Source organism: Prinia subflava, chromosome 3, assembly GCF_021018805.1.
Source record: "Prinia subflava isolate CZ2003 ecotype Zambia chromosome 3, Cam_Psub_1.2, whole genome shotgun sequence".
Classification (NCBI taxonomy): Eukaryota; Metazoa; Chordata; class Aves; order Passeriformes; family Cisticolidae; genus Prinia; species Prinia subflava.
The window spans coordinates 19369819-19391242 of record NC_086249.1 but is presented as its reverse complement, the minus strand read 5'-3'; the positions used below and the strand labels follow the sequence as shown (position 1 = coordinate 19391242).

General features: G+C 40.0%; 1 protein-coding gene across 2 annotated transcripts; it reads left to right on the top strand.

Annotated features, from left to right (window-relative positions):
• Positions 1-5354: 5354 nt before the first annotated feature.
• Positions 5355-20759, top strand: CD86 (CD86 molecule). 2 transcript variants are annotated; one of them, XM_063394264.1, is made up of 6 exons: positions 5355-5485; positions 10128-10177; positions 11461-11805; positions 15818-16129; positions 18157-18297; positions 19096-20759. In XM_063394264.1, the coding sequence occupies exons 2-6, from the start codon at positions 10132-10134 to the stop codon at positions 19113-19115; spliced, it is 864 nt and encodes a 287-aa protein (XP_063250334.1). In that variant the 5' UTR covers positions 5355-5485; positions 10128-10131; the 3' UTR covers positions 19116-20759. The 2 variants fall into 2 exon arrangements, with proteins under 2 accessions (XP_063250334.1, XP_063250333.1); XM_063394263.1 differs by lacking the exon at positions 5355-5485 and adding an exon at positions 6628-10012.
• The last annotated feature ends 665 nt before the right edge of the window (positions 20760-21424 follow it).

Below are 21424 nucleotides of genomic sequence, written 5' to 3'. Positions count from 1 at the left end.
TTATAATAGTAGTCTTGATGTAGCCAGGATAGTCTAAATGAAACAAGATTTGTAGACAGATCTTGTTTCCTATTAGAGCAACTTGTACAACAGGAAAAAGAAAGCTGGCTATAAGGCATTTTTAAAGCCTTTTAAAGCTCCTCATGTTTTTTTCTGCCAATAGTTGGATTAATAAAAGATATTTCTCTGTCTACAAAACTTGCCTCATCAATTCATGGCCAAAAATGCATCATCACCTTCCCTAGATGTTAAGATTTGTCAAGTACAACCCATTTTGGTAATATTCTATGCCTTTCATTTCTGAGTGAGCTGTGACTGTGGGAGCAGAAACAAAACAGCTTGGTTTCTCAATCTTTTTTGTACTTTGTACCCTCAAGCCACTTAGCAGAGGTTTTAGCCTTGGTGGTACCCAGAGACTCTAGGGGAACTTTGCCAAAACAATTTCCTAATCCTATCTCCAGAGTCAAGATACCTCCTAACAATCCCTTGGGTGCTTCCCTGTTGTTTACTGTAACACACCTTTGTATGGAACTCATCTTGCTTTTTAATCACTCAGGCATGATTTCTGCATCAGCATGTAATACTCTAGGGATAAGGAAGAATATTTTACCATCCCTTATGCCTTCAACAGAAAACTCAGATCCTACATATGGCTAAAGGGGTTCTGTCACTGTAAAATGGGTGGTTCTCTTTGCCACTGTTGCCATCACCGCAGTTCTGGGCTCCTCATGATTTTTCACCTGCCTTCCTGAAGGCTCCTTCAGCCTTAGGCACTGGATCACACCGTTCCTCTGGAAGCTTTCTGAGGTTCCCAAGGGAGGCAGCACTTATTTTCAGACCACACCATTTCCTAGAGCACTAAGACCCCTTCCTTCAGGATGTCCTTTACCTCCTTTTCAGTACAACTCAATACCAGCTTTCTAAAATAAACCTCTCCACACCTTCACATGGTTCAGTACACCAGATCTGCTTGCCTTTGATCATTTTATCCCATACCTTTCTCACTCTGATAAGTACCCACAGAACATCTGCCTACCATAAGTAAAATCTTTCTAACATTAACTGGTAAGTAGTACCTTTGTGTGCAAAAATTAAGACTTCAGCCATCCTCACTGTGGCCCTCTGTCAGCTTGAGGCATCTGCTGAGCGTGCCTGGGCTGCTGGCAGCATTCACACCTGTGCTTTGGGTGGCAGACATGTCCCCATGTGTCCCCACATGCTTCAATCAATCTTTTGCACCTACAATCCTATCATAATGTAAGTGTATTGCAATATCACAAGCAGTTCCAGATTGCCAAAACTTTTTAACCTGCGGCCCTGATGCACAATTGTAAATTTCAGTGAGGGTCTGTGCGCACCATAGCATCCATTCCTTGCTGCTACGTATCTCCAAGGGAAACCTTTTCAGAGCTGGAATCTAGGCTACAAGGAAACATCTTTCCAAATACCTGTCAGCTTTTAGAGTTGTGCTGTATTAGTCACAATACACACAGTGTTTTGTGTGACCAAGGCTCAACAAAGAACGTGTTTTCTCTTTCTGTATGTGCCAATTTGTAGATCTATTTGCAATCCTTACTTTGTTATCTTTGTTATTTCTTCAGTTTCAAATTCAAGGTCTTTCTTTTAGCAACAGACAAAGAAGCGGATGAAATTGTAATGAAAATTCACTCTTAAGCCTGGGCTTTCAAGTTCAGTCTGTCTCTGAATAATTGCTTACGTTTTATTTATGATCTACCATGACGTATGTTTTCCCCCCTAAGACTATTAGAGTGTTCTCACTGACCTCTTGTTAAAAACCTTATCAGCTGCTAACCTCTAATTCTATTCTGCAAAATCCCTGCCTCTCTATGATCTTCTCATGTAGTTTTTATGTGTTTCAATTAAAGCCTGATTTAGCTTCTCTTTCCTTGACTAAACACTGTCTCTGTCTTGCTTCAAACTTTTTAGATTCTCTTCTGATTTAGATACATTGGTTTTCTATTTCAGATGTCACCCAACAAGTTTTTAAAAAAGCATCACAAGCAATACATTGCCAGCACAGCTATCCCCATTAAATACATATTATTATCAATAAAAGTATAGGTAAAGCTAACCTACAAATGCATAGCAAATCTTTCATCATGAACTAGGAACCACATCCCATCTCATCAAAAGTTACCCCGGCTCATACAAAGAGCACTGCCTTTCTAATCCAACTGCAACCAGCATGGCTGGTGAGGGACTTGACTCAGATGAAAACTGACCTCAATAAATTTGTATGACATTCAGCATAAATGGTGAGACTCTGTAGGCAGAAAGACAAAGAATATTTAACATTTCCAATTTTATTTCTTCCTGTGCAATATTTAAGTCTCATCCATCATTACTTTTGGTGACATCTTAGAGTGGGAGGAGGATACTCCATCATCTCTGAAAATCCTATGCACTTCTCCTGGTTTTTTTGTTAACCGCAAGACTAAGTTGCATGCAAGGAAAAAATCTGAAGCCTGTAAATGCTTCTAGGTTTTAGATTTTTGCTGAATATGTTTGGGAAACACTTAAATTAGGTCCAATTAGTCTTCAATCAATCTAGTTGAAGAAATTATTCTTTTGGCTGCATACACAGGAAACTGTTAAAAGTAAATTATAGTTCTCTGATTGCTAAAGACTGGAGAAAAAACTTCCCTTCTTCACTCCTAACAGCCTACTTCTCTATTTTTAATCAGAGCTGTTGAGTAGTTTGTCCTGGGCAAAGAAAAACGTGCATACAGAAACTGATTTGGAATTCATTTCTAATAATAGGCAATAGATACAGATACTTAATAGGCAAAGGATAGAGGATGGATTTTTTTTTTTTCCCCAGGCAGCCCCTTTTTGAATGCCATGTATAAAATGTGATTCAGACAAAAGAGACTCAGGTGTGAATATTGTTTGATCTACAGCTGGCAAGAACAACTGCACTCATTAAGCTGGGCTTTTATGAGCTCACTGCATGCTCACAAGCCAACTTGAAACAAATCTAAATGGATGATAAAATTAAAAAGGTTTTACTAAGCTGGCAGAATCAAAATGAGGTTACAGGAGAAATCAAATTCCATGTAGATAAATCAGCAGTACAAGAAAATGAAGTTATCAATTTATCGAAGAATTATACATATAAATAGTCAAACACATAATCACAACTTCTTTACTCAGTCATATAAAAAAGTCAACGAGAATATGGCAAGAAGGGCAGCTGTGGCATAGATATGGCCCTAAATTTCTTCAATTCCCCATAAACATTATGGAATCAGTAGTGATATCACTGTTCTTACATAACAATCCATTCAGATATATTTTTACTGTGTCATCAGTTCTTAAATTAACTTAGTGACTTTCAGCAGTGAAGTACTGGGGAAGGACAGGCTGCTTTTTTTTTTTATCTCATTGTAGTAACTCCAGTCTTTGCCAAAAACCTGTATTTTATATTTGAAGACCCATTTAAGCAAAGAAAGTGAATGGTATTTGCCAGCCATAAGAACTTAGACTTCTTCAAAAAGGGTTATTTCCTTCAGGCAAAATCCAAGCAAAGTTTTTCATGAAGGCTGGGGCTACACAGCAGCTCAGGGACACTGTGAATAACACTGACACTTGTGAGAGAATTAAATGTGCCTTGAAAGGGGAATTTCAGCTTAAAAAGAGGAAGCTTCTTTTGCACAGAGAGCACTTGCTATAAGTAGCACAAACGTATTTGTGATAGGAAAGGGCGGATTTTCTGTGATCTGAGCTTTTTGCACATGGTGGAAGACAGACACTGAGGACAGAGGAAAGGATGAACATCTCTGTTATCAAGCAAGATCCATACTGGAGTATTTTGCTGCCTATGACAGAGGAACACTGGAGAAAGAAATAAGGCATTCCCCAGTATTGTAGTAATGCTTTTGATTGAATGCTTCAGCCTTTTTTTCTTTATCTGATAATGATTTGGACAGTTAGACACAAGCATTTGTAATGCTCCTATAAACAAGTAGGAGAACACCTTAATAAAAACATAATTGCTGTTAATGAAGTGATTCCACAGCTGCTCTCTGTTTCATTTGTGCCACAGCTGCTATCATAGCAGCTTCACACACATCCCTTAATTCCTGGAGCAAGCTGACCAGGCTATAGCAGAATGAGCCAGAGCCCATCCTATGGTGGCATCAGCACAATCATTTCCTGAATTCCTGGAGCAGGATGTTTATCAGGACCTGGGTAAAAGGACCAAAGTGGATCTCCAGGGCATTGTCTGATCATGCACATTATAAGGAGGCTGGTACTAATTTACACCAGTGAAAACAGGAATTAGGTCCTTTCTTCACAGCTCAGTTCTGGTGGTTGAAGGGAGAAACCAAAACCGAAAGGCAGAATCTTTTCCTTTACCTTTGTAAAGTTAATGTGCCATAAGAAGCACTGTGAGAAAATCAGTATGTCTCCCCAGAGTGGTTTCTGCACTAGAACAGAGGCTTGGCTCATTTAACTGAGCTACTGAATATCACATCTTCCTTTAATAATTGAGATTAATTTATTGCAAGAAAAGTAGCCCTTGATCAGCAATCCTCCTGTTTGAAAAGCAGTATGAGGTTTGTGTCACGTGCCCAGCTGATTTTGAAAGACTCCTCCTGAAAATAAAGAATTTAACACTTGAGGACTAAGCATAGAATATATTGCATGGTGGCTACTCCTTGTTAGCTGTGTTTGCATAGCTGGGAATCAAATACAGATTCATCTTTCTGTATACAGCACACACCTTGACACCAGAGGTGCCCTGCAAACTGCTATTTGAAGTTATGCCTGTACTGCATTGTGTAGCCATGATGCCATTTCCAGGCAAAGTGTCCTGTGCAGAAATAGGAGGCTTGGAAGAAGGATAGCCTGAGAATAGGTATTTACATTCCCTCTTCTGTACAATGACTCTAGAAGAGTCTCCAGCAACTGACTGGCCTGTGAATCAGCTGTCACCTCTAAATTGTGAGTGTGGAAACAGGGGTGTGCTCCCTTTCTGTTTCACTGCAAAGTCAAACAGGCTGCTGTGATTTGGTGAGATGTGAACCCAGCAATTGCTACTTCCCAGCAGACAAGTTCGCTTTACAAGCCTTGATGCAAGTGCAACAGCTGGGAAAGGCGGACAGATGTTGCCTATTGTACCTGTGATGCAGAAGTGGTTCAACCAACTTGCCAACTCTGTGGCCAGGTGTGGCCTAAAATGTGGAAAAATACGTACACCTGACCTGTCCTTTAGATGGAACTCAAACACCACAGCTAATCCAAACAAATGTCTAATTCTGGTTTGATGACGTTCTTCCCCTGCGAATTTCCCCTGCAGTTTCACTTGCAGGGAGAACACGTTTGTGTCCTATGATTTGTGCAGTGGGACTCTGTGTCATTAGGCAGCCGCTGTGCCCTTCCAGAGTTACCTGCCCCACGTCATGGATGAAGGGTTCTGCTTGCAGAGGCACTGGAATGCTCCATGATCTCTGGACCAAAGGTATTATTTAAATAATTGGTGGGTTTTAGTTGTTATTAAAAGAAGAGTTTCTAGATGTTTGAGCAAAGTGATCTGAGAATCATAGTGAAAGTCATGGTTCTGGAGATCTTAGATACAATAAAAGGATATTGCTGAATGGGAAGGGATACGAAATGCATTGAGAAGTCAGCCGCTAGGAAGATAGAGGGTTGGATTTTCTTCATGTAATAAAAAAAACAATTAAACAACAACCCCAGAATTTTTAAATGCAATTTGGAATGAAAGATAGTTCTAAAAGAATGAGCAATAGAAAATGTTTTGCAATTAATTAAAACAGTGGCACTTTTCTGACTGGGGAAGCACATAGGAAACACAAGTTGCCTGAGTAATGTATGTTTTTAAAATATGTCCCTTGCTGGATAGTTGTACGGTCATATGGCTTAATATTAGGGTGGAGGGCATCGTAGAATCCTCTGAACTTGCCATGTTAAGGAAATTTTCTTAGGGTGTGATTTCCTTTGGTAAGATGTATACAAACCAACTTGTATTTACAACATGGGGGAAGGCTGGTAAATGCATTTTAGGATAATTTAATTTACAAACCCCTGGGATAGCTTCCAAGTCAACAGTGGAAAGCTTTGTCACTGGTGTCCTGCCTCCAAGAGGCTTATAGCACTGGTCATGGAGCTGCTCAGTGTTGCACAGGATGGAAATTTTAGAAAAATTCCCCACGCTAGAAAAATAAAAAGAGTAATTTACTAGTTCAGTGTTTAGTTTTGTTTTGAGTTCAACATGGGGCAGGAGAGTCTTCCCATAGAATAAGTGTACCTGTTGCAAGAAAACTTGGTAATTACCTGCAGGAATATGCAAGAAAGTAATATTTTGGAAAGAACTTAAGGGTAATGAAGGAACTTAAGAGCCAAAGAGCACAGAGATGACAATGTCTTTCAAAAAATAATGACTACATCCAAAACAGAAAGCAGCAAAAAAGAGAGCAAATGAAAACCCAGGCAAGCATACCTGATACAAAGCTCTTGTTTACTTCAAGACCTTAATGTTTCACTGTGTCTATTGGGGTTTTACATGCTGTTTTCACATGATGGACTGGGAGGAACAGGAGAGAGAAAACCAATCTCAAAATAAGTCACACAGGGCCTTCTGGAAATTGCCCTCAAAAGTAAAGGTTGCTCTTTTTCCCAAACATTGATGTTAGAGTTCTTTGCCATCCAGAGGGACCTTGACATGCTTGCAAGGTGGGTCAATGCAAACATCATGAAGTTCACCAAAGCAAAGTGCAAGGGCCCACACCTGGGTTGTGGCAATCCCAGGGACACAGGCTGGTGAAGTGATTGAGAGCAGCCCTGTGGAGAAGGACTTGGGCGTGATGGTTGATGAAAAATTCAACATGAGCAGGAAGTGTGCACTCACAGCCCAGAAAGCCAAGCGTACCCTGGGCTGTATCTAAAGAAACATGGTCAACAGACTGAGGGAGGTGATTCCTCCCAACACAGGAAGGACATGGAACTCTTGGAGAAAGCCCAGAGGAAGACCTCAAAGTTGGTAAGAGGACTAGAGCCCCTCCCATAGCAAACTTCCAGTGTCTGAAGGGAATCATCATCAGGAACTGTAGTGATAGGAAAAGCAGGAATGGGTACAAATTCCAAGAGGGGAAATTTAGGCTGGATATTAGGAAGAAATTCTTTACTGTGAGGGTGCTGAGGCACTGGAACAGGTTGTCCAGAGAAGTTGTGGATGTCCCAGTCCTGACAGTGTTCAAAGCCAGGTTGGTTGGGCTTGGAACAACCTGGTCCAGTGGGACATGCCCATGGCAGGGGGCATTGGGACTAGTGATCTCTAAGGTTTCTTCCAACTCCTAACATTCTATGATTTTATGACACAGGACAGGAATCCCCCTGTACTAAGCCAAGTGGGAACTGCCTCATGAGTTTTCTCAGACCAGTTTGGACCAAACCAAAGCTCTCATGAATCAGGCCTGTAAAGTGCATGTGCTCATACGGTTTCTCCTTTCAGTGACTGCACTGCAGACATAGTAAATAAAAGGTTGAGTGTGTCTCCTGACTCCATATTGACATAATTTTGATTAATATACTTCTCCATTTTCATCTCTGACATCCACATGTGATTTGTAATTGTGAGTCATGGAGATACCTCCAGGAATGGCTGAAAAAGCTCCAAAAGGGAAGAAAGACACACCATGTATGCTAGCTTTATTTAGAAAGAGAAAATGTTTACCTCCCTGTGGACTGACCTTACATTATTCAGGATTTCAGAGATAATTTTAAAGCCCTGGGTCTTCCAACCACTTCCATCTCATCAGTTATCATTGGCACTATGAAAAAGTGCCACTTCCACAGATGGATGCACTGTGAACAGCAAAACTGCACATCCACTCACAGACCCACAATGTCTTTCCTCTCTTATCTGCACCCCTTTCACTGCTGGTCAATTCTGGGACACAACAAGATTTTCAATGGCCTCAATAAGAGAGAATTGAGCACAGCATTGGTATTGAATATGCCAAAGGAACGGTGTGAGTAGCCCACAGTGATACTGTGTAATTCCCCTTCCTCCCTTCAGTTTTCTGGACACCGGCTCCAAGGATTTGCATTTGTTGCTTAAAGGCATTTTATAAAGAAGGAGAAGAAAAGCTGCTTGCAGCACTGAAGTTGTAGCAGCCCAATTAATGATTCAGCAGTTCTCTGTAAAGCAGCTCCCATGAGAGAAGCAGCTTGTCACACTCACACTCAGTGACAAGCAATTCCCCTCCATAGGAAAGTTGGGTGTACACCCCTCTGCAGACTCACAGGATCCTTTTTCATGCCAGCACCCCAGAAATGCTCCTTCTTGTGGAAGACAGCAGCCAGAAAAACTGTAGGAACTCTGAGACTTCTGTCTTCACAGCTCCAAATCCAAACCATAACAAAAGGCATGCAGTGCTATTTGGTATATTTGCCTGGGCTTTTTATCTCTCACTCTCATTTTCAGTTCTGATTTTGGTCTTTGCTTCTGTGAGACAGTCATTGCAAAACATGCAGTACGCTCTCTTCACTTATGCCAGTACTTGCTGAATTGCTTTAATTTCTCTTCTTACACATCTGCACTGAATCAAAAAAAAAAAAAAAAAAAAGCTATCCTTTATTTTTCACTTGACTGAAAGCCAAAATTCTTATTTATAGGATGGAAATATGATGGCTGCAAAGCAGTTTCTGTCCTTTTCAGTGGCTTGCCACAGGCATTTTTACTTAGGCAGTCAGTTGTCTGGTTCACTTCAGTGGAGCCCAGCCTGGGAGGGGAAAACCCCTTGATAAAAGTTTACCATGCAGTTGCGTGGCTGGAGCAGAAAAAAATTACCTCTGTCTATGACAATGGATTCTGCATGAGCCCTCCCTCCCCTTCTGCCTCTTCTGCCATGACAGGTGGATCAAAAGAAAATTAACTATATCCTCCAAGCCACGTGGACTTCTTTCTCCCCTTTCCTAAGAAAAGGCAGGGTGAAGTTGGAAAAAATACCATTGTTAGTCCTGTACATTACAATACACTCACAAAACATGTCAGTGGACTGAGTGGAATTTTGTATTAAACAGAAAAAGACACCAGAGACCTGGAGTAAAGGTAAAGACCCAAGTGTACCAGCCTAAAATAAAACATGACAAAAAAAGAGAAACCAACAACAGGAAAGCACACTACTAGTGAGGACAGCAGACAGCAATCTCACTGTTTTTAGGTAGTATGAGAGCTGGAGAATTTTACATCTGCTCCTGCAAAAGAGATTTCTTTGGAGCTGTTTGAAGGAGGAGAGCAAAGTATTTTGGCAAGGGTGATATGGAGGCTTCTCCCAAATATATGGAAAAGGCACACAAAAACCACAAAGGTTCCGCTTAAAATGCAAAGTAGCAAACACAGACCAGATGCATGTTCTAGTCTCAGGGTGCATGGGAATGACATTTGGCTCTTTACCAGGACTATGGGCCCTTACAGCACATAAACCAAACAGCCAGAGAGGTGTTTTACTCAGGAGACAAGACACAGTGGTTTTATCTTGTTTTCTAAAGATAAACTAATTTTTTCTTTACCATGAGCTATGTGCTGTTTAGCATCAGCTCTCTGTATTATATATCATAGGATTTCTCTATGTTATTCTTTGCTGTTAAGATAGGGTCCTGTCACAAAACTGAAGATCAGACACTCCATCACTTCCGGTAGCTGACATCACCGAGATGTCTCCCCCACATCTTCTTTCTTCGTCACACTCTCCTCCTCCTCTACTTTCAATTCCCCATCTTCTTCCCCACACTGCCAGGCCAAGCATGCTCCCCATTCCTCTTTCCTCCACTACAGGCGTTTTGGGTACTTGTCCTGCCCTTTGGACCTCAGGGACTCAGTGTTCCTCCCATGGCATACACAGTCTGCAGTAATCTTGCACCACATCACCTTCTCTGTAAACCAGAGAACTGCCATGGCATGCTAGTTGTGGTTGCTAAAGGCTGGGAAACACATAGATGTCCTTGCACTAGTCTATGGAAAAAGGTGAGATTAACTTTCTCAATACTCTCTCTCTTGTAAAACTTGTTTTACCATTTCTTTGGGAGTACTGGAATGTTTTCAACCTCTAACATATTTCTTTTTTTCCTCCTTCTTACAGTGCCATGGAGGTCTGCATATTCTTCCTTTGTGCTATGATACTTCTCCCAGGTAAAAGGGACGTTTGTAATTGTTAAAACTGTTTTGGTTGTTTGTGTCCTGCTATGTGATACTTTCTCATCCACTGAGAAGCTCATTCCTTAGTAGTATTAATTACTTCCATTGCTCAATCAAGGTCATATAGCCTATGTGACATGTATTTAAATTGTGTGCAGGGACTTTATAAAATATATGTAGTAAGTACTTTCTCTCTTCAACTTTATATCTTTACATTACACTTATTTTATGTTGCTCTTAAATTCTCAATTTAAATCTGTCTTTAAAATGTGTGTGGATCACCTGTGTGCATTATAGAGAAGAGTAGTACTAAACTGAAAACTGGCAGTTTGATGTGGGACAACTGGAGTTGGAGGCAGCCACAGAGATAATTTTGCAGTCTGGTTCTCTGGAAGAACAGTCAAAACTGCACCAGGAGAGAGACTGTAAATCTTCTCCTCCTTTTGAACACAGCAGAGATGTTTGTATCTTCTGGGACAGTGAGCTGAATTTCTTATTCCAAGAAAACACAGTCCTCCCAGACCACCACTGATAATAATGGACACATGCACAGGGGAAAGCAGGAGAAAAATCATCCCTTGTGTAGTGCAGTTCATCCTTTCTTTGCATGAAGGCATAATTGTGTTTATTGACCATCTTTGTTCACAAGATCAGCAGCAGAACAGTTAAATCTGACATTTACTCTGTCATTAAATTCTAAATTAATTACAGAACAGTTAAATCTGACATTTAATTTGTCATTAAACTTTAGATTAATTCTTCGTTGAGACTCAAAGTGTTCACCTGTTTCTGACCTTCTGGTCATGCATTCCCTAGATACTCACATTTACTACGCAGTGTGTACTTCACAGTTTCCTCAAAGATTTAATGCTGTGCTATTTACTTAGGAGAATTAACTCTTTAAACAGAAATTGTGCAACTATCTTCTTTGTGTCAGAATCTCATTACACTCAGGATGCTGCAAGCAAGAATTGTTTGGATCTTTGGCCTGCAGATAAGTCTTCTAAAATATAGATGCTCACAATCTCTGTGTGGTAGGCCTTCTTTGGAAAGTAAAATATAGGAAGAAAAATAAGAAACATTTATACGACCTGAACTCCACAACACTAAATGAGTCAGTTTGAACAACTACGTGTCCTGTCATACCTAGAGGGAGAATTCCTGTCTAAATGCTGGCAGTTTTATTTCTGTTGTTGTTAAGTGTTGGGTCTCTGAGTGCAACTTGGTATCCTTTTGTAGCTGGTGTACATCTTGATTTTTCTCTCTCTCTCTCTTAGGTATTGCTGCCAGTGCTCTTCCGGTCAAAGCATTTCTCCATCACACTGTACTCCTATCCTGCTATTTTCCAAACTCTCAGAAAATTGACGTAAAGAATTTAATCATTTTTTGGCAAAAAGACATTAATAAAGTGGTGCACGAAGTATATTACGGCCAAGAAAAACATGAGAACCTCAGTCCTGAATACATAAATCGCACCAAGATGGACATGGGCAAATGGACCTTGCAGTTGTTAAATGCAGGAGTCGAGGATGAGGGACACTATCAGTGTATTATTATGCAAAAAATAACTAAACGACCACCAGAGGTCATACACACATCTGAGTGCTCACTGCACATCATTGGTAAGTAATTTCTTTTGATTGCCATCTGGTCTGTGTTTCTCTGTGATTTTGTTCAGTCCAGAAATATGGCTCCTGTCTCCAAGCCCCTGAAAATGTGCCTGCTGTGGAGCAGAATTTCTAAAGATGGATAAGGGACTTGCTTCCTGCAAGTTTTATGGCTTTTAGGACTCTGGAAAATAAACTTGTTTATTTGCATCTGACAGACTACCTTCTATTGAAAGTAGCAGTAGTTATCAACATTGGGGGCAAATTAGAATTGAAACATAGCAAGATCTCTGCAAACACACAGCTATTTTATGATCATATAAATCACAGGGAAAATAAAGAAAAGAACAGCTCACATGGAAGAGTAGAAATTCATATCTTCACTTAAAGGAAAGCAGAAAATATCTCTGAAGAAAAAATGTGTACATACATTGATGAGATTCAACCTGATTTTTTGCACCAGAGAATTATTTGTAATCAGAGGAAAATGCAGTAAACCTTTTAACAGGGTAATTGCAGTGAGGCACCAATGTTTTCTTCACATTTTCTAATTTATAAAAAATTCCCAATTTATAATCCTAATGTTTCTCTATTTTAAACTATTCTGTTTGTAACCTTTATCCATATGCCCATGTTCTGCCTTCCACTGGGATAGTGCTAGTCATTAATAAAACAGCTTCTAACTTGCACTGATGTTTTCAGGCTTCGGCATACTGCTCTAAAAGAGAACAGGCCAAGTATAACAGCAGCCAAAAACAAAGTACCAGGACAATTGACCCTATTTAGCTTTGTGCTACTAGCAAGTGTTCCCTTGGTCCACAGACAGAAAACACAGATTATTAATTTTGATTCTCCCAGGATCCACTGGAGAAATATTTTCAGTGAAGTTTTGGAACTCAGAAACTCACAATGTGCAGTATCAGGGCTCCCAATTTAAGAAGTTGTGTAGCATCAACTCCTCAGTCAATTCAAACAGTGGAATCAGTTATCAGCTTAGCCAACATCTGAGCAACATCTGAGCAGATGTCTCACACTTTGGACTAAATCTCCTACACCTTTTAAGGTTTAGCTTAGGAAGACAGTTTTAACAATGTGCTCTTGTCTTCTTTCCAAATTACTCTGTTCAATAAACTCCCAAAGGAAGGAGCAGTATAAAACCATGTTCTAAAAAAACTCAAGCCTTTCAGAACAATTAGATGAAAAATAAGAATATTGAAATGTACCTTTGCTTACAAGCTGCTTTTTAATTAGAATCTCATATCATACATAGAGGGTTTTTTGTAGTTTGGCATGTAACATGCAAAATGGACATAAGGAAAACTGAGGGCTGTACAAGAATGACGGGGCGCTCACACAAACCTCTCTAGATCGCCTGGTGACAAAGCATTCAGAAATACTGCAGTACCATCAAATAAAATTTAAACATGTTATTTTTATGTTTTGCATTAGTACAATATACAGATAGCATGAAACTGTGTCAGGGAAGGTTCGAGTTGGATATGAGGAAACAGTTCCTCACCCAAGGGGCGGGAGGTCAGGCACTGACAGGTTCCTTGGGGAAGTGGTCACAGCACCAAGCCTGACAGAGTTCAAGAACAGTTTGGACAATGCTGTCAGGCACATGGTGTGACTCTTGGGTGTTCTGTATGGGGCCAGGGATTGGACCTGATGATCTTTGTGAGTCCCTTCCAACTCAAGAGATTCTAGGATTCTGTATGTATGTTAGATGTATTTCATTCAGCCATGATGACTTGTATAACAACGGACTTAGATCCTTCTCCAGAGAAAAAAAGGGAAGGCTTCGCAGTGGAAAACTTTGGCTCTTAAAAATGCAAGCTAGAGACCATGGTGACAAGCAGCATAACTGGAAAATCTGCTGTTGTGGCATGTCTGCAGTGCTTCCTCTGGATAGATCAATAAGGGAAGTAGGTGAGACTAGGGAAGCTGTTTCAAAGTACACACTACTCGAAGTGTTGAGACTGAAATTATGTCACAAGAGAGACTTAGAGTTGCTCATTTTTAAGGGGATGTTGAAAAACTGAAAAGTGTGGAAAAAGCTCTAGCAGAGTTACCTGAAGGCTGTAAAAATACAGTCCAACTAGAAATATTAAAACAATCTGATTGCCTTATAACACAGAATAATGAGACAAGTTTTGTTTCCAGAATATGGGAATCTGAAACACATGTAAAATACTGGATATTAAAAAAAAAAAAAAATCAAAGCTAATTAATTCATTCAGTGACAGTCAGTGTCTGGCAGGAAGTAAGGCAGATGGTCACTGAAGAAAATAGGACAAAAGCAAAGTGATTAAGCCATTGAGAAAAACATTAAGGGTTTGATGGACTGCTATTTCTTGAGGTATTTAATATAATCCCAAAGCTTTTGTGGGAGACACTATCTTTAAATACAAAAGACTTCCTGAAATGTGCTTTTCTGTTAACAAACACAAACCCCATATATGCAGCCCACACCCTGCATGCAGCCAGCATCACTTTTCAGTAAATTGAGGTTCCAGAAGCTATAAAAGAGAAGTGCAGGGTATGTTCCACTATTTCCACTTGCTTACTGTCAATAAGATTGAAGCCCTTAAATCACTTGGATGTTGTGGCAAGTTTCATAGCCATGGATTAAATTCCTGTCATCCCTATAAAATACCAAGGAGAGAATAAATACTCCAGACCAGAAGTCTGACAGCAGTCAGCTAAGCAAGTCAGACCTTGAGCTTTCCTGAGGGGCAACTTAACTAAATTTTGGAATATAAAAAAGGGGGGGCATTTTCCATTTTGAATTCATAGCCATCAACTGTCTTGGGGGGATTTACGTGACTAAGCTAAATCCTATGCATTGTGTACTAGGATAGAGAAAATAAAAGCAACATCATGTTTCTTCACTCATCCATATTAAGAATTCTCTAGGGCAAGGATTAGATCCTTGTTCCAACACATGGAGTGTGTGAGCAGAAGAGTAAGACCCTCTTCAGACTCACATTTTTGTAAGAACTCCTTTTCCCTTCTCCAGTATTTCTCCATATTGTCTCTAGTCCTATTGGCCCTAAAATAATGAAGCATTTTGAATGGAATCTTGAGTCTATTGCTTGGGATTTGTTTCTGATTTTTTGGGAGGTTGTTGGGGCTTTTTTAAACTTGCTACATGGCAGCTTGTTGTCAGTATTATGTCAATATTCCCTCCTTCTCCTTTTTCATTATAATCTATTATTTTTACTATGAACCTGTAACGAAACAAATCCTGGTTGAGAATATCTAGATTAATTAACAGAGAGTATTGGTTAAAAGCTTCCATTTATCATTCATATTTTGTGTTTAAAGAGTTCTTTCCAATCCTATTTCACTATTTCTTGAGTGGGAAATTTGGCTTTTTAAAGCAACAGGTGTGTTTTTCATCGATTGTGATGAGTATTCAATGACTCAAAATAAAAAACCCTTATGCTATAGTCATTTCCATCAGAAAAACTAAGCTAAGGGAACCCTACCCCCAAGTGATGATAAATTAAATGCTGCAAAATGTTTACTTACAGTACTGACAGACACCAGGGATATTTCTACTTAAGACAGCACTGCACTTTGAACTTACTCCACCTGAATTCTCTCAGATTATTTCTTTCTTTACATTTCCCAGTTGGATATTTGTAGGTTTCCCCATGCCCATTCAGGAGGCCAAAGGTAGGGAGCATTGTGGTCCCCTCCCATTTTCTGCTTAAGCCCTTATGTGTAAGCAGGTCAGGTTTCATTATTCTGAGGTATTAACATGTCTGAAAGAAGTAGGAGAGACAGATGCCCATTGTCTGGCTGATCAGACTTGCATCCTTGAGACACCCTGAGAACAAGAATCAGCAAGTTGACATACACACCAAAAAAAAGCCATACAAATCTCTTCTTGAAATGCCCATTGTCTTCCTGAAGAAAACTGTTTAGACTTGTTTGTGTCTGAAAATCTTAAATAACTGGCAGGGACTGGCACAAATGTGGTGTGGCTGGCTCATAATGCTCTGTCTTTGTTCTATTTCAGCCAACTATAGTCAACCTGTGATAGCAGAACTGCATTCCGGGGAACTAAAGCCCAACGGATACTTGAATCTTTCCTGTTCTTCCAATGGAGGTTATCCAGAGCCCAAGGAGATGACTTGGCTAATTTCACATGAGAACATAACACGCAGCAGTACAGCTCACATGGATGTCTCACAGGATCCTGTGACGAAGCTGTACAACGTTACCAGCAGGCTGAATATCCCGGTTCCTTCAAAGGGCCACACTAATATCAGCTGCTTGCTTTACCTTAGGGAGCAGCTGGGAAATCTTGTCTCAGTCCCACTGGCCATAGGTGAGTCTCCATTTGCCCATTTCAATTTCTGTATGGGTAGGAGCAGGCAGTACGGCAGCACAGCTGATCACAGACAGCAGCATGGTTGAGGCAGGGAGTAAACTCTAAGTAGGAGTAGAAGTTGGTTAATAGGGTTGTATGTTCTCCATCCTGTTCACCACTGAACTTCCTCTCCTTTCCACGTGGGAAATCTTATTACAGTGAAGAAAGGGCACGGAGAGGGAATTGCTACACGATCCAGAACACAGCCCTATTGATCCCCTCCCTGGAAGATGCTGCAGTAGCAACCTAGACAGCCTAGGAGTCTGGATCAGGCAGCAACCAGTCTCTGGAGCAACCAGTCTCTGGAGGTGATAGCTCCAGAGAGCTCCAGAGAGATAGGAGAGGTTGTCACTTCACAGAATCAGAGAACTGGTAAGATTGGAAGAGGCATCTGGAGATGATCTAGTTCAACCACTCCCCTCAAAGTAGGGTCAATAGGTAGCGCAGCACTTTATCCAGCTGAATTTTAAACACCTCCCAGGATAAAGACTCCACAACCTCTCTCAGCAAACTGTTCCAGAGTTTGACTGTCCTGATAGTTTAAAAGGGGTCTTTAGCTGGTTTAAAGTGCTTGAGCTGCTATTCCTAATCATTCCTTAGAAAGAGGCAGAAGGCTAAACAGAACAGTCCCATGGAACATATTTGGCTCACAAATTGCCAAATAGACTGTGCTGAATTTAAGTCTAAAGACCATGAAACTTGGACTAATATTAGAAGCATTCCTGGTGGTTTTCATAACATTTGGCAGAATGAACTGCACATTCCAAAATGACTATTTGGGGATTTTTCTTCTCTGAGATTGTGTCCTTTTTTTCGGACACCTCTCACAAGAAGAAGCAGGGGACCCGAGTTCCATTATGACTTTACTGACGGATTATCTCAGGGTTCCACATGGCTGATCCTTTCTTTAAACTAAAGCGGTATTTTAATTATCTTCTGGACCAGCAAAATGTCTTATCACATGTTTTTGTTTGTAAGATATGGCACAAGAACATCAAAATAAAGACAATTCCCACTTCGGTCATAAGCTCATTTGGCTTGCACGTGTCTTTTTTAGACAATGCTGAAGATGGAGAGTTGCTTCAATTAACAGGAACAGGGAGCCAAGAGGGAATGGTAGCATTGCAGAAAAGCCTACCAGGGTAGCATAAACATGCACCTTACTACTGCAGATGTAAAATAAATTTGCCACTTGTTCTGAAAATGTTCCACAATGAAGTTTCCTTATTATAAATCTATCTAAAAGATTAAGTTATCAACACCAGATACAGCAAACTGTCTCTGATGTCTTTGCATTCTAGGACTTTTAAATACTATTAAAATACAATCCAGAAGTCTTCCAATGTTTGTTCAGCTCTGCACGTTGCTCATGAGTCTTGAAATTGTTATATTGGCTATAATGCTGAATCTGCCTTTTCTCTCTTCAATTCTTCTCTCCTCTCTGGCTTTATGAAAATAGATACCTGACAAGCAGTGATGGTGGGTAAGAAACCAGGAACTCCACACAAACATAAGTTTTGTTTGGCAATAACTGAAGCTCTATCAGCTGCTAACCCTGCCAACCAAAACCTCAAAAACACAAAAACCAGAAATAGAGGGAAAGTCCTTTGAATTCCCTGCTACTTTCACATCCCTTACAGCATTTCATTAGGCTTTGACCATCATTTCCAATAGACACCAAGTAGTAACATTTTCCAACTTGCACGGTAGCACAGAGCAGCATTGGCACAGTAGCTGCCTCATAGGCTCTTGTATGAAGTGAGATGCTGATCTTTCACATTTTACCCAAACCTCAGGAAGAGTGCTTTGCTTAACTGCTGTTGAAGTGACCGGTAAGACCAGGTAGTTTCACTAGTTATTGGATAGTGAAAGTTATTGTCACTAAACTTCTATTTCATATAACTTTGGGATAGAGTAATTAGTTTAAAGTAATTGTCACCAAATTAAATCTTTGTTGTGTGTATCTTCTCCGTTTTCTTATTCAGAGATACAAGAGACAGAAATGGAGCAAGCAAAGATAAATTTCTTTGGCCCACTTATTGCTGTGGTTGTACTGATCACTTCTGCACTTCTTCTGGGTTTTGTGATATTAAAGAAGAACAGAAATAACTTGTCTACCAACCAGAGTAAGTTACTACTTGTCATTTAGCTCCATCATCCCTCAACTCACACGCTTTACCCTTTGTAATCATCCCATTACCTACCTGCAAGCTGCTGACAGAAAGTTAGGTTCATGTTGGACTTAAGCTAAACTTCATAGGACAATTTACTTCCTGTAACAACTTTGTCCATCCTGCAGCAAGTCAAAGCATCTTTCTCCTGTCTCATCCTGAAATCCACATCTCCCCCTTTTTTGTGATCTGTGAGACTGCCATGGCACCAGTTTGCCACCTTTTCCTGTAGTTTCATCCTTCTTTTTTTCTGGGTTTGGGTTAGATTTGGCTCTTAAAATCATTGAACTATATAATTTTTTTTTGCCTATCACCATTTATAAGAGAGGTGGAGTTGGGGCAGGGATGAACTGAACTTACATGAAGTGCATGGAAGGAACTCTGTCATCACAGAGCTGAACAGAGTATCAAGGCATTGCTCCATCACAAGCTGCCCACACACTGGGCTGAAATAATCATCTTGTACTGGGAACAGAATTTGATCCTGGCATTTCATTTCTCTATTTTGTTCTGAGACTAGTTCTTAGCAGTCCAGGTTTTATTCGGCACTGAATCATGCTGACATCAGAATCTATTTTCCTTGTAGCAAGAGGGAAATGCATTTCTCAGTCAGTCCTGTTTCCCTATACAGCCAAGGGTCCTGAGCCCCACCTGCACTTTCCTCAAATTCTAAGATAACTGGACATTTACTATCAGCTCCTTTACAGCTCCTATTTTTCACATTTCTGTAAATCACATATTGATCCATTCTAGGTGTCAGTCTAGCAGTCTAGAAGCTATCCATCTTGAAATTGAGGCCATCAGCCAGACTGCCGACTGGGAACCACCTCTGCACACAGCAAAGTCTGAGATCCCATGTTTTTAGAGGTTCTGCCAGAACAAGACTCCTCCTCAGAAGCCCTACAGAACATGCAACATTTTTGTGTGATGGCTGAAACCTACTGCCCAGTGTTCTCTGCCTTTTTTGCTCCAGAATGGTAGTAAATATAATGCTCTGCCGGTCTGCATGACTACCTTTTTGTTGTATCTTTTATTATGCACTGTGACAATGTAAAATCCTGAGAGTCAGTGGAGAAAGCGGAGCTGCATGGGTCACAGAATGTCTCAGAGACAGAAGGAGTTAAATCACAATCTGTGAATCATAATCATCACTGTAAATATGATCAGAGGTAGGCTATTACCCATGGAATCATAGAATGACTTGGGTTGGAAGGGACTTGAAGGTCATCTATTTTCAAACATCCTGCCTAACCATGAGCCCTAAATGCTTTTGGCAGAGCCACAGAGGCTTTGTACCAGTAACTTTCTCATAAAGCATCACATTAGAAAGAGGAACTTCGGGGCACTTCCCCACCTTCTGAGAAAACTCCTGGAGTTCCTATCAAGCATTTGAAACTAAAAATAATCTAAAGGAAATACTTGCTTTAAACATAATTTGTGATTAACTTAATTTTTTAATATCATCCAAGCTTAATATACCCAGACAGTTAATACCTCCACACTTTGTTCCTCTGTCTTCTGAGAGCTGTAACAGTTGTTCAGGTAGATGCAGGGATAGAAAATGATAGCATGAGGTATCATATGTGTGTATATCTAACCATACAAATGTAGACTGAGCAGATAATGAAAAAATATTGCATAAGTCATGTTCCTTTTTGGTTGTCTATGTTCTCCCTTCTCTTAATTTTACTTTAGACCTTGATGACTGAGCAATTCATATACATGTGGTATGTTCAGCCATAGGAAGGAGTTTTATCTTTCAGAAAAGATCCTTTGTTTTGCTCAAAATGTGTCAGTTCTCCAATCTTGAATGATCTCTGCACTTTATATTCTTCAACAGCACTGACATCGTTCAGGACAAAGAATGCAGCAGAACTGAGACAAAATCCTTCTGAGATCTTGATTGTGCTTGTAGGTCCGACACTTGCAGAAAGAGCAGGGACATTAGCATCATATTGTCAAGACAAATTTCAGCTCAGACTTGCAGTCTGGGAACATAAATTCTCTACAGTTGTTGGGTAGAAATATTCTATTCTGTTAAATGATGTGAGTTGCTAGATTTCACCTCAATTTTTACTCCATTTTCAATTGTGTGAGAGAAATGTATGTCCTTTTGAGTTAGCTAGACTATTTGGGAGTAAGTTTACTAAGCTATTACACTAACATTACAAATATTTTCATTCATTAATATCATTCAAATGTTATTACAAGGTAAAGGTTTAAATTTTTTGTAAAAGTTTATACTTTCTAGCAAACTTATTTAATGATGGATTAAAACATATGTCTTTTTCTGTGTTGCTGTTTTTATTCTTCTTCCATCAAAGCATCATGTTAGGGAATACCAACATTTGGTGTTCTCAAGGAGGAAACATTTCCAGAATTACTTCTTGGAAGCAAATGAATAAAAAAGGTTTGCCATTGCTGCAATGGCACTGAAAATGGCACAACTGGAGGTTTCATATGTCCATTTGTACATATGTACATATGATATGATTGATATGATATATGATATTAGATATGAAATGATATGATATGATATGATATGATTGATATGATATGATATGATACATCAGCAGCTTTAACTAGTGGAAAAGGCAACACGGTGGGTTAGGTTTATCCTTTGACAGATCCCTTCCATCCTTAATTTGTTCCTAATTGGTGAAGTTGTTTGTTTTCTCCCTTGCCATCCCTCTACTTTAGGCTGCCAACCTCCTTCTATTAACTGCTCAATTCCTCTGCATCCTCTATTCTGCCCCTTAAATCAAGTCTAATTCCTTCCTGCAGGTAAAGATTTAAGGGGAAAAAAGCAGATGGGCTTCAGGGAAAATCTTAATTTGTCTCTGTGTGTTGAAACACATTAATCCTCTGCACTAGCAGGTGTAATGAGCACAGTAGCAAGGCACAGGAAAAGCATGGCTGATGTGCTGGCATTTTTGTCCTCCATACAAATGAATTCAGATTTCCAGGCGATCACCTCACACACTTCATTTCTTTCTCTGGCAGCTTTCAGTCAGTTAGTGGCTCTATCAATGCGGCAAGCATACGAAAGAGTGTACACCAACTATGTACCACAGCATGGAAC

Coding starts and splice junctions, on each gene's coding strand:
- CD86 (XM_063394264.1), top strand. CDS start 10,132: ATGGAGGTCTGCATATTCTTCCTTTGTGCTATGATACTTCTCCCAG. Junction 11,806..15,817: donor GTGCTCACTGCACATCATTG/GTAAGTAATTTC, acceptor GTTCTATTTCAG/CCAACTATAGTCAACCTGTG. Junction 18,298..19,095: donor TAACTTGTCTACCAACCAGA/GTAAGTTACTAC, acceptor GATCCATTCTAG/GTGTCAGTCTAGCAGTCTAG.